The 14,160-nt window shown below is 39.5% G+C and overlaps 2 protein-coding genes across 2 annotated transcripts in view; one reads left to right on the top strand and one right to left on the bottom strand.

The window, feature by feature from the left end:
• LOC134213637 (zinc finger protein ush) overlaps positions 1-14,160 on the top strand; it is a 279,132-nt gene that overhangs the window by 87,944 nt on the left and 177,028 nt on the right. The window lies entirely within an intron of this gene.
• Positions 1,752-3,553, bottom strand: LOC134218063 (zinc finger protein pita-like). The gene has a single exon (XM_062696929.1). The coding sequence runs from the start codon at positions 3,334-3,336 to the stop codon at positions 1,960-1,962; it is 1,377 nt and encodes a 458-aa protein (XP_062552913.1). The 5' UTR covers positions 3,337-3,553; the 3' UTR covers positions 1,752-1,959.

Below are 14,160 nucleotides of genomic sequence, written 5' to 3'. Positions count from 1 at the left end.
TTATATCAAAATTCCCTCTAGCCGTAACATAATTATATCAGAGGTTGTTACCTTCATTTCAACATTATAACAACCGTTGATATGATTATGAGGTACAAAAATCTACTTTCATGGTAATTGCCTACATCACGTATAAAAATGTGGTACGCTACAACGCCGGATTTCCATCCATAATGTAGGCAATTAACTTTGTACTAGCTATTAACATCGAACATTGAGTCAAGTTATACTGGAGGTGATTACCTCCGCTTTTTTCCAATACCAAAAAATGTAGGCAATTATTTTGTGTAAATATACATAACTAATGTTGTTATAATTTTGATATTAAATAAAACTGACCGAAGACACATTTTTATCGAATTATCTAATTATAACACACGTTGTTTTAAATAACAACCATTGATAGAATTGAGTTATAATTTTGTTATGTATTCCTGATCGGGTATCGCCTCCAATTTAGCATCTTATGTTGCATCGTGTACGATTTTGTGTTAGCGTATTTTGCGGGGTAGTTAGCGTTTCACGCTGTAAATATTAGACATAGAGCAATGTACTCTTAGAAAAAATGGTAGAGGGAACATAGCGTCAAAAGTCTACAATACAACATATTTCAAAATTCCGTCGCAGGAATGAGTTATTGGCTGAACGTATTAGACAGTTTTCCTTGAAGTTTGAAGGATCATTTTCATACTCCTGGCCTTTTGGCAGCACGGTGCGGCTAGAAGTTCTTGGGCCGAGATGATTTTTTATTCGGTTTGAGAATACATTTTCAAATGTATTCTAATATGTTAACATAAGTTCTAGTGATAAGAATGAAGTGCGTGTGTTTAGCATTATGTGGTGGTGATTAACAGCTTGAAGCCATGATTGTATCAAGCACTGTGACGATTTTCACATTTCATATTTTTATTTTTTATAATTGGATTAGTTAGGAGTAAAACAAGTGGTTGAAAAATATTGTGCGAGATAAATGGGAGACTTTTTAAAAATTATCAATCATAGACCTACAGCTTCCAAACAGTATAAATCATTAGTTTTCTGTGCAGTGAGCCGGGAATCGAGTCCATAGGCCCAAGTAGTGATTTACCCTATCTCGCCCTCACATTCCCCTACTTCTCTCACTAAAAAAGAGAAAAAAAACATTGACTTGGGATTTTCATAAACAACTATTTTCATCGCATTTTTCCCAATTTACATCCAAGTCTAATTTTACAATCCAGTATCCAATATCTGTACTTAAGATAAGTTTTAATTAAGATATTTCAATCCTACCTTTCATACGATTCTCCAATCCGATATTCAAATCCAATGTATGAACCCGAAATGCAAATCCATTGTTCCTATTTTATGGGCAAAGTTTTAATAGCAAACCAAAATTTGGAGCGCTTTCATGATTAAATACCGAAATCAAACATTCATATCTTCTTCTTCTTCTTCTTGGCATTACATCCCCACACTGGGATAGAGCCGCCTCGCAGCTTAGTGTCCATTAAGCACTTCCACAGTTATTAACTGCGAGGTTTCTTTGCCAGGTTACCATTTTTGCATTCGTATATCAATGAGGCTAACACGATGATACTTTTATGCTCAGGGAGGTCGAGACAATTTCCAATCCGAAAATTGACTAGACCGGCACCGGGAATCGAACCCAGCCACCCCCAGCATATATTTTTTTTAATTTCATGGATGTTAATGGCATTCCTTTTATAATTTCTATGGAATTTTTGCTCTTCGATTTTTTCCAAAGAATTTTTCAAGTGATTCATTGTTGATTGGTTTTGTTTTGATATTTGCTTTTGTTTTTCTTAAAATTGTTGACATTTTATTAAAAAGGTTTGTAGTTCATATCCCCGAAGAAAAAATCTCTCGATCACGAATGTCATCATAGATCCACCGCACTCACAAGCCTAACAAATACGTTTGTACATAAAGCATCTCTTACGTTTATTAACCCCTTAACTAAATCCACCCCCCATCCCCTTTGTGTTTGCTCCGGTTCAGCTGCATTAGCTGCCGAAGTTCCTCCTCGTGTTTGGTGCGCACGTGCTGCAGCCGGCTCTGCAGGTCCACGAACACCAGCGGACAAAAGTCGCACGCTTCGTGCAGCCCGGTGTGCACGTGCTGGTCCAGGTGGGCCCCCAACTCCCAGGCGTTCTGGACCGGGAACTGCTTCCCGCACAGGTCGCACCAGGAAATGGTACTGTGCTGCTTCAGGTGGTTCACGTATGCGTGCATTTGGTGGAAGTGGCGCCCGCAGGCGCACCGATACTCGGCACTGCCGAGATGTTTGCGCATGTGCGCCACCAGATGGTGCCGGCTGGCGAACAGATAGGCGCAGGCTTTGCACTGGACCACTGCCGTGGTGGACGAGTTGCACGATGGTTGTGCGGGTTGCTGCGTTGCTGGATGCCGGCTCGGTTGAATCGTTTGGTAAGCGAGAGATGGTTGCGGCGGTTTGAACGTTGACATGGGTTGCTGTGATGGTTGTTGGTAGGGTTGTAGCGTTGGAATTTGTTGAGGAACAATTTGTTGGGCTTGCTGGTTCGGGTTGACTAGCGGAATCAATACTTGCTGATTGACGCCATTTTTTATCACCGGTTGTTGCAATTGATGTTGAAGTAGTGGAAATTTGTTGTTCTGCTGAACAGGTGGCACGTAGAGCGTTTGAGGTTGATATTGATACTGAGGTGCAGGATGCTGATATGTCGTAACGTAGGTCTGCATTTGCTGTATCACTGTTGATTGATTTGGATTTAAGGGCTGTTGCAACTGATTCACCGTGATAGGAACTTCCATGTTAGGCAGAGCTTCTGTTGGTGTCTTCTCAGGCGTTACACCAATTTCTGACGTTATCGTTGGTGATTGAAGGGTGCAATCGATCGGAAGAACCTCGGTTGGTCGTACTTCTGCTGTTCCTGGGCATTGTTCACTGCAAATTCTCTTTTCCGGTGCTTCACTGATGGCGTCTTGTTTGCGCTTCGTAATTGGCCGCAGCCAATTTGGCACTTCCACTCTGCTTGGCAATGTTCCGGTCAACGGATAAGACATCAGGATCAACTCCGATTTTCTACACATTTCTTTGAACTGGTTACACTTCTCCAAAAAGTCACTGCATTCCTGGCAAACAAACTTCGGAAGTTTCTCGGCTATTAGTGATGAAGCGGTGAAGCACGTTGTCAACACTGTATTCCACTGCTGGCTGATTCTACACTCCGTTTCAATCAAACATATCCTGCATACTTTTTTCTCTTCAAGCTCTTTGCTTAGTTGTCCCATCGTGGGATTATTCTCTAATATCGACTCCGGGATCATCCTTTCCAGTCCGTAACAAATCATTGACTGAATAGAAAACCGATTGTCCCACTCGTATTTATAACGCGGGTGTTGTCTCCCAAACTATTCTACCCGTAGTCCTATCGTAAAAATTTATGACCCGGTCCCTTTTTCCAGAATCTTCCTCCTCTACCTCTCCCACCACTGCAACTGAGTCACTGAGAAAACGGCTTTGGTCCTGGCGCGGACTGAGGCAATAATCACTCTCCCTCCCGTTTTTATGGCACAAATTGGAAAACTTAATTCTATGCGCGCAGGGCCACAACCAGCGCGCCGGCGCAAAGTACAATCACCGACTGTACGAACCGTTCGAAGTACGCCACCGACTTATGCATTTATGACCGGAGCGAGCGCACCCAGAAAGTGGCCTCCGTCAGCATCTTCGGTACCGTCTTCGCGGGTCGCGAAGGGCGACAATCGCACTGTTTGTGTGCTCTGTCCTGAGGGTGGCGGTGGTTCCCACGTTTGAGGTGGCGGTTCATGAAGTGAAATTGCTTGGTCTAGTTTTTAATGGTGTAAGAATATAAATCAAATTCTGTGATGATTTCCGTTCAAGTTCATTATTGTCGGGCCGCCACCAAACCGGACCGCGGCGCGATTAGTAGTGCACATCATGCACGCATGGATGTACTATCATGCGCACTACACAGTTCGAACGCAACCTGTAAATTTCCGTTCAAGTAGATGTAACAAATTGACCTCCGTGTTAAGCATCGTAAGGTTATAGATTATTTTAAATTTGCACGTGCTGTAATTTACGAGTTTATATTTTTATCGTGCATTTCAACTTCTTGAAAGCGAGTCGACCAAAGAGTATCAAGTTAAGCGTTCTGTCGATTTGATTATTCTTCATCAGACTGAACGGTAACTTAAATTTACATGACACGGAAACTTCTTCGAGACGCGAATGTTTGAGACTCAGTATACTGAATACGTCACAGATTTCTCGAAAGGATGTTTTAAAATCATTGAGTTACAGCGATGAAATTCTGCGTTATGAAGGCCACTTTGTACAAACATCTGAATATTTCAATTTGATTGATGCTTATATGAATAAAATAAGCGCCAGCTGCGGTTTGCATGAAATAGAATGGGATTTGTTTTGACAGCCACGTTCTCGCACAACAAGATTTCCGTTAGACGCATGTAAAATTAAGACATGTTGAATGGAAATATCAACGATTTTATCGTTTACATCACAGAAATTGAAAATTATGATCTAGTACACATTCTGCTACCAAATTTTACATTCAGTAAGGATTTCCGTCGTGGGATATTTTCAGAATATTTTACTGTGTATAAATTAAATATTATCAGGAGGAAGAAATATTTAATAATGTCAATAATAACCAAAATTGTAGAACAGAGTTTACTACGCCCCAGATGTACGTATGAATTGTTATAAAATGATTACCGATTTCCTTTTACGAACAAAATATTACACAGATAGAAAAATCCACTGGAATTTACGCTAAAGATGATGCACATAAATGGAACACCATTATTAGATTAATTCCACGCGTGATATAGCCTAAATGTATACAATATTTGACGTGAATCGTCAATATTGCTTGCAAGTTGTAAGCAAACTTGTTAGGAAGAGGTCCATTTCCGCGTAGAATAGTGTAAATTTCCGCATCTCAAGTTTTACGCGCTGTTTACTTTTCATTATTTTATTCTGTGTACGGTGCGGTTTGGCAGAACCCCGACCATATCCAAACGACTGCACCCCTCTCAATTTTTTTTTCTCAAAAAACGCTTCATACGCCATTACAACCCCTAACAGCAAACAAACGATAATCCGAAAATATTTCACATGGCGCCGATGGCCGCTCGATGATTTACCACAATTTTCAGAAACATTTCACAAGAAATGCAGCAGACGTCATCGTTGAACTAATCAAGATTTAGTCGAATCCGACAACGGGACTATCATAATCATAAGATACAACTTCAACAAAATGATGATAGATAGATAGATAAGTTTGCTTCCTATCAGTCGTACCAAAAAAAGGTGGTAGGCCTACTTAAACTTCACGAAATCATCATTTTATTGAAGTACTACCATAGATATAATAATCAAGATGTCGGGGTCAGAGCAAATTAGTACTAATTTAATGGTTCCATGTGCTAAGATTTTGGTACTCAGTAGAATAAAGCAATGCTTCAACATAAATTTGAATGTTATAATTTTCTACAGTTGTCAGGATATCATCCTGGCTGTTTATTATTTTCTTATAATGGATTCGCGGATGGTCATCGGCTGAGAGTCAAGGAATTCGATAATTAAGATTTTCTTCAACTATAATATTTTTATTTGTTTTCAGATATTTACTTACGACTCTACTATACAAGGCGAATGCGCATTCAAGCGTTTGATGTGATGATCGTCTTTTTCACTTAATCCCAGACGCGATACCCATTATGCGTGTATCCCACCAAGAGCTTCCGGGTTATCTTCTAGAATACGAATGTTCGATGCATTCGGCTTTCTCAATTCTCACCGTTAAAAAATCGTTTGCTTCGATTGAAGCGAGGCAGTCAGACTCCTGTTCGCTAGTAGGTTATCGCTAATGGCTCGCGCGCTGATTTTGTTTTTACTTTATTATGGGTCCTGTCCTGAGACGAGACAGTTGTTGTATGACATTCATCAGAAAGTCATTTGCCAGAAGGCTTTTGCCAGAATCAATTAGCCAGAATGGACCATTCCCTAGAAAGCCGTTTGCCAGAATACACAATTCGCCAAAAAGCCATTTGCCAGAATGCAACATTCCCCAGAATTGGTCATTTATTATTTGCCTTGCACGCGTTTGCCCAGCATGCGCAATAATTCATAACGCCATGAACTTTTAACATAACTGTGAACAGCGTCAAAAGGGAGGGCCATCTAGCATAAGGGACATTTTTCATAATTTTGCTTTGCTGTTGTTTTTTAGTTGTTTTCTAGTGAGGAATATAGCACCCCAACAAACAATTTTAGCTGAATAAGCTGGTTTTCTAGCTGAAGAAGATAGTTTTTGATTGAATAAGCGCTCTACTAGCTTATAATGTTTGTTGGGACGGCACCGGTCGATAAAAGAATTGAAAACTTGTAATTTTCTCGAAGAAAGCATACATAAGCCGGGGACGGCTGCTTGCCCGGATTGAGGCAATGGCGGATGTGATCCTTTCTTTCAAATAGGTGTTTGCCTGGATTAAGAAAATGGTGGATGCGATCCCTTCTCGAAAAAATAGATGTTTGTATGTATTAAGGTAATGGCGGATGTGACTCCTTCTTTAAAAGCAGGCGCTTGCCTGGATTAAGTCAGAGATGGACCTGATTCCTTCTTTAAAACTAGGCGTTTGCCCGGATCAAGGCAGTGGTGGATGTAATTACCTCTTTAAAAATAGGCGCTTGCCCGGATTAAAGCAATGGTAAATGTGATTCCTTCTTAAAAATAAGGCGCCTATCCGGATTAAAACAATGGTGGATGTAATTCTTGCTTTAAAAGCCCGGATTAAGGCAGTGGTGGATAAGATTTCTTCTTTAAAAATAGGCGCTTGCCCGGATTAGTGAATGGTTGGTGTAATTCCTTCTTTAAAAGTAGGTGCTTGCCAGGATTCAAGCAATGGTGGATGTGATCTCTTCTTTAAAAGTAGGCGTTTGCTTGGATTAATATGATGGAAGATGTAACCCTTGTCCGAATTAAGGCAATGGTAAATATGAACGTTTAAAAATAATGAACGAATATGAACGTTTAAAAATAAACGTTTGCCAGGATTAAAGCAATGATGGGTATGATCCCTTCTTCAAAAGAAGGCGCTTGCCCGGATTCAGGCAATGGTGAATGTGATTCCTTCTTTAAAAGTAGACGTTTACCCGGATTAAAGAAATGGTGGAAGTAATTCCTGCTTTAAAAGTAGGCGTTCGCCTGGATTAAGGCAATGATGGATGTGATCCCTTCTTTAAAAATAAGCGTTTCCCACAAATGAAGCAATGGTGGTCGGTGGATGTGATCCCTTCTTTGAAAGTAGGCATTTGCCAGAAATTAAGCAATGGTGGATATGATCCATTTTTAAAAGAGAAGCGCTTTCTCCGATTAAGAAAAGGGTAGAAGTTATCCTTTCTTTAAAAGCAGTTGTTAGCCCGTGCATGTTGCAAGAATGCCGGACAGCAACCCTGCAAAGATGGTGTTCGCTTCCGATCCGGCAGGTACGAGACGACGTAGAGCGCAGCGAGCGAGACGGGCAGACCAGGTGCAAAACAACTTGGCGAGCGTGGGGCGTATACAAGGGTGGAATGATGCGGCCTCGAACCGTGTATTGTGGCGTCAAATTGTTGGTTCAGTATTATCTGTTTAGATGTAGACTAAATAAATGAAATAGCCCGTCCCCTGGCAACACTGACAATTGTGGAAATAATTCCTTCTTTAGAAGTAAGCAGACATTTTGCCTAGACTTGTAGATATAACTTCTTCAATGAAAGAAAATAGCTATCTAGTATGACTTAAAGTGATATTATAGATATGAATCAATTTTTAAAATGATCCAGTCTGCGTCTGGAATAAGGCTATGAAATATGACATTTAGTTTTTCACGATTTACTCAACCTTTTTCGTAATTTTCGCATTAGAAATATCATATAAACCCGTCGGAAACAATAACTAACATATTTGCTGAAGGAATGAAGTAAGTCCATCCAGCCGTTTTCGAGTTATACTGATACGAACACAGACCATTTCATTTTTATTATATAGAAGATGTTAAATTATGAAAATTAATTATACCGGAAATCCCTTCATTAGTGAATAATGTCAAATCCCCATTATGCAAAATTACCTTCTTTATATAATTTTTTTTCTATTCTTTAGCCGTCAATAATAATCGGAATTTCCAGTTTCACTATTTCTGGGGAAAGGTATGTTCTGGCAAATTACATTCTGGCAAATGTTCTGTTCTGTTCTGAGAAATGGCTTTCTGGCATATGGTCCACTCTTGCAAATGGGTTTCTGGCAAATTGATTATTTTTTTAAGAAAATTATTTTGAGCTTTTTAGTGGAATGTCTTCACTTGTCATAAGACGAGTTTGTACAATCCCATTGAATTCCACCACTTAATTGTATCTTGACAGATACGTATTTTGACCTCAACAGTAAGGCCGTCTTCAGTGTCTCGTACTTGAATCGATAGTCGAATCAAGTACGAGACACTGAAGACGGCCTTACTGTTAAGGTCGAAATACGTATCTGTCAAGATACAATTAAGTGGTGGAATTCAATGGGATTGTACAAACTCGTCTTAGGAAATTGATTCTGGCAAATGGTTTCCTGGCAAATGTCATACAATCCTTTTTCCTTGTTTTGACACTTGTTCTTCTTTTTGTCCATCGATTTTCACAGTTGACCATCGATTTTCAACTGTTACCTTGGTGGTTGCACCGAAGTTCCAGGAGGGCTCTTCTGAGCACAATAAAAATCTTTGCAATTTGCGAATTTGTAAACTTATATCCATGATGATTTTTATATCGAAAATAAAACACAAATTCATAACTGTTCAATATTAGGCTGTCGCGGCGACTTTGGAACATTTTCCAAAGTAAAAAGTCTACAAATCAAAATTATCTGACTTTGTCGCGGCGACTTTGGGACATTTTCCAAAGTAAAAAGTCTACAAATCAAAATTATCTGACAGTTCATGACAGCGATTTTCTGGGAGCAGATGACGTTACATTTTCTCCACTATGCAAGTCTCGTCCTAGGTCCTGTCCTGTCAGTACAAAGGGACGATTTGAAAGATCTTCATCCTGGAGGATCTCCAGCTTACGCCTTAACCTGATGTTAAGTTATATTTGGATCGACTTCTTAAATTTCTTTATTGATGCTGCACCGCCATGAGCTTTTGGATCTGCATCTTCTACGATGGTGAAGTGGCTTTCGTCCTCTAGTGACAACGACGGTAAATTTTATGAAATTCCTGGGACATTTTTTATTAGGAATTCCTCGAGAAACTCTTCTGAATCTATTCGGGAATTTTCATGAGAAATTTTTCAGAATTGTCACAAGAAATTCTTTGCAACTTTTTCGGGAAACTCTTCGGAATTTACTTGGGCAATTTGTCGGAACTTCTTGGATTGACCTTGTAAAACCCTTCGGAGATTTCTTCAAGATGCTTTTCGGAGTTTTCACGAGAAATTCTTCGGTACTTTCGGAAGTTCTTCAGAAAATTCTGCCGGATATTATCCCATTCCCACAAGATTTTTTTCGGAAAATTTTTCGGCCGAATAGGACATTTGGCCAAATAGGAGTGACGTCTCACAACTCACTTCTCACATTTCATATCTATTTTTTTACAGTGAGAAGTAAGAAATATGGAGTGAGAAGTGAGACATCTCACATCTCTGTAAAAAGTGAGAAGCGCGAAGTGAGGAGTGAGACGTCTCACTATTCACTTCGTGCTTCTTACTTTTTACAGTGAGTAGTGAGAATCGACAAGTGAGTAGTCCCAGTCGGCAAATGGATTGTAAGAAATTTGCCAGAATGAACCATTCCCAACCGTAGTAAAGTAAAACCGGAGATTCCGATTATTATTGGTGTAAGGAATTATATAAAGAAGGTAATGCTTAATAACTACGTACGAATTACGGTCAGGAAGGAGCTTTAGGCGGTTTGCAGCGGATATTTAATCGAGTTTCCCCAGTGTTCGATTTTCATTTGTCCCGAGAGGTTCTCCGGCGTAAGTTTTATTGCTCGGGTTGGAAATTGTCTCGATTTCCCGGGGCATAAAAGTATCACCGTGTTAGCCTCATGATATACGAATGCAAAAATGGTAGCTTAGCTTAGAAACCTCGCGGTTAATAACTGTGGAAGTGCTGAATGAACACTAAGCAGCGAGGCGGCAAAGTCCCAGTGTGGGATGGAATGCCAATAAGAAGAAGAAGACACATTTTTAAAGAAGTGATCACACCAACCATTGCCAAAATCCGGGCAAGCGTCTACTTCTAAAGAAGGGATCATATCCACCATTGCATTAATCCGGGCAAGGCCTACCTATATCCGGCTTATGTATGCTTTCTTCGAAACAATTCTGTTATCGACCGGTGCGGTATTATATTCAACTTTCGTGTTTTCTTCAGCATCAAGATTATGAAAAATGTTTCTCACTCTGTCTTTTGACGCTGATCGTAGTTTTGCCAAATGTCCATTATGCCAAATGACCATTCTAGCAATTCTAGCATTCTTTCTGACAAATTTCATACAATTTATTCGGCCAAATGACCTATTCGGTCAAATTTCCTATTCGGCCAAATGTCCTATTCGGCCAAATTACCTATTCGACCATATGACCTTTTCGGCCTAATGATTCGTTCGGCCAAATGGTATATTCGGCCAAACTACTTTTGGCCTAGTGGCCTTCGTCCAAATGGCATTCGGCCGAACGGTATTCGACCAAACGGCCTTCCTCGTAGATTTTACAAATTCTATGGAAGGTTGGCTCGAGAAATGAATTCCCAGAGTTCAAGTCTCCCTATAATCTAAAATTCCATAACAAAAATCGTTCATAGTCAGAAAACTTTTTTGAAAATTTTGAAGAATGAATGTATAAACAATCAAAAAGCACCTTTCTACTTTTATCAAAGCTATTTCTTGGGGGGCGATTTACTCCCCGCGAATATTTTAAAATCGGTTTTTAATAGTGCTCCAAAAAATCAATTGTGCATCATTTACAATAACAATTTACAGACTGTCGCACATCAGTAAAGTTAAATTATGTGTTGCTCAGAGATTTTGTGCTAAAACTGACGTATTTTTTTGGCATGGCAATATCATGTGGGCCCCGGATATTATCTCTGCTTGTGCAACGATATTATCCCTAATCGAACAGCGCTCTTACAAAATATTATCATTTGAGCATCTAATGATCATCGTGCTAGCCAGTGCAACTCGGGTTTTGTTTACGTTGCGAAGGCGTTGCTATAACCAGAGCTGTGAAATTTGTTTCATCATAACGGACATTATACTTTGATGACTAAGCAGGCAGATAACTGAGATCAATATACAATCATTACATTAGTATCTTTCCCTAGAAGATTAAATGACGAAATTGTTTGCTATGCATCGAAAGTAAGAAAAAGGAATCAAGTCTCTCCAATCGCTTATACATATTTGGAGCTCTATAAACTTCCTGTAAATTTGCAACGTACATGTCCTGATTCATATGCGCGTATTAGACTTTTTTTTCTGTTTTTTTATTTCGAATATTCATTGTTTTGTTCATACATTTTCATATGTTTAATTTACTTCTATGTGCATTCAAAGTCAATCTCTATCACCATCACCAATTTAAACATTTATCAAGATGTTGAAAAATTATTCATTGGAATGTATCAAGTCTCACAATCTGGCCCGCAAGCGATCGCTCGGCAACCCCTGCTCACTCAAAATGCACACAGCCGCGTTTATTTCCGACGCTCCCAGCCCTCTTGGATCGATTGCGGAGAACCTTCCAGTTGGTTTCTCATAAACACTTGGCCGCGGCGTTCGCTGACAACAAATTTTTATTTACACTTGCATGTATGGAATTCTTTCCGAAAAGGGCGATATTGTTTTGAACTTGAATTTCGAAATGGCTGTGTTATTTTTCCCGCAGTAGTCAATCCATTTCGTTCGAAGATTTATTTCATTCTTTTCTAATCGCCAAGCAAAATGGAATGGATTGCAGTGAGAAAACTATGTCATGATTCGACTTCAAATTAAAAGATTAAAATTAATATCGCCCGTTTGATAGAAGTCATTGCCACATCATGCCGGCCGGGGTATCGTCGTTCCATTGCTACAAATGTACAACGCATGGTCGTTCTATGTTTTTGGGAAATAAAATTGTGCCTACGATGGTATTTGATACTTGCTACAAGCGAGTGGAAACCGAGCAAAGTGTGATCGCTGGTTTTGTCGTTGTTGCTACCGGAATAAAAAAATATTTTTATTAATTTATGCAACACATCAGCTTGGACTTGGGGTCCGAAAATTCTTGGTTTGTTTCCTTTTGGATGACATCGTGGTGATGTTTGTTTACAAATATGCTTTGTTGGTTAATTTTTGTAACATTGTAGCTTACTTGCACTGCACTGGGGGATCTTTACACGGTTGAATAGGGATAAGACATTTCAAATGATGCAATGTGGACGATTATCAAAATCAGCTCAAGCGTTGCTGGTTGTTTTTCAATTTTTATAATTATTTATCTACATCACCAACCGTTCAACTATTGCAGCAAGAAACAAACAGTCCTCAGATTTCGGACTTGGCATTAGAGGTTTTTGAAAAAAATGTAGGTAATCTTTAACAAAAATAACATCATTGAAAAAGAAAAAAACCTAAATTTGAAAGGACTTGAACAACAAATTTATCAACTTAAATAAACGTAAGGAACAAAATTCATTCGCTGATAAGCTGCGCCCTAAGCAAACACAATTAAAAAAAATACTCTGCATCTTTCGGTATCGGCTTACAGCATACATATTGCAATCGTTTTATGACCCCTGCAAGGAAAACGAATCCTTCAGCACATAAACAAGAACAAGAATCTGTGGCGTCATATAGCGAATACATTTCTTTTCGAAAGTTTATGACACCAGCCTTTAAAAAAAAACATGTGGTAACATTCGACTCGTCCTTTATCTTCTCATCTTTCTCAACTAGGCAAATTTGTCGAACACTTCGAAGGTGGTCTGCCACATGTAAAACAGTGAGATGTTTTGAACAAACTTAATGCTAATCGCATTGGAAAATGGAAATTCGAGAACATGGTTGTGTTGTTTGTTTTCTCTATATGCTTTGAACTTTGAATGGGTAACACTGGCCTCTAAATCCGTGCAGAGCTTTGCTCTATACGGTAGCCAGTATTTTTCTGAAGTTAAAACTCTTTTGAAATTGATATGATGAAGTATTGTCCGCTAAAAATAAGCAAAGATTGAATATATTTTTATTATGTTTTATTAACATCATTCAAAAACGAAATCTAACTCAAGTTCTCACAATTACAAACATGTGTCTGCTGAAAAATTAATGCTCTAAAAATTTACCTGATAATCTCGAACGTGGTGATGGTCTGCTGATTTTCCAAAAACAAACTGCTCCAACACGTTATCAACGGGTTTCTTCCCAAAGCCCAGGATTATCATTCCGATTCCTTGTCTGCTATCTTACAGAGCAACATATCCTCTTCTAAGTGCTACACAGACAGCCGAGTAGATACGCCAACTCAACCCAAGCATCAGCTAGTCGATTCGAAAGGATTTTAGAGCAAGATGCCATATCTCATTGCGACGTCCTACCCCATTGCCATTCCTCAACGAAAAGCAGCCAGTTTTAGAGGTGCTGATGGTATATTTTTCCTTATCTGTTCACCCGCAGCAGCCAAGGGAAAACCGACCCAAAACATACCCATTTGTAGTTGGCATCATCGCATCGGAGCGACATGTGAGTGCGGTGGGAGATGTGCTGTCTTTCTTTCTGTTTTCTCCCCCGGAATAGCCTCCTGGCAGTATCCAGTCGATTCGCTGTTCCTCCGACTAGGAGTTCTTTCTTATCTTTTTCGACACCCACCCACAATCGAGTACAGACAATCAGACGTCGTCGGGACTTCTGACTGCTTCGTTCAAAGCAGTGCTTGCCCGGGGAAACAGGAGCTTGTTCCAGCTCATAAAAGTCAACCTTCGAACCAATTTTCCCTCGTAAAGAATTTTATAGACGAGGAGTTTAGGTCCTTTCAATTTACCCATCATGTAAATGTTCATCCCATATGCAAATCTGTCTTCAGAGTGGCTCCTTAATCTTCAATCACGTAAGA

Source organism: Armigeres subalbatus, chromosome 2, assembly GCF_024139115.2.
Source record: "Armigeres subalbatus isolate Guangzhou_Male chromosome 2, GZ_Asu_2, whole genome shotgun sequence".
Taxonomy (NCBI): domain Eukaryota; kingdom Metazoa; phylum Arthropoda; class Insecta; order Diptera; family Culicidae; genus Armigeres; species Armigeres subalbatus.
Note: the sequence above shows the minus strand (reverse complement) of the source record. Positions and strands in the feature narration are given on the sequence as shown.

Bases quoted from the DNA above. Each gene is read 5' to 3' on its own strand.
- LOC134218063 (XM_062696929.1), bottom strand. From the start codon at position 3,336: ATGATTTGTTACGGACTGGAAAGGATGATCCCGGAGTCGATATTAGAG.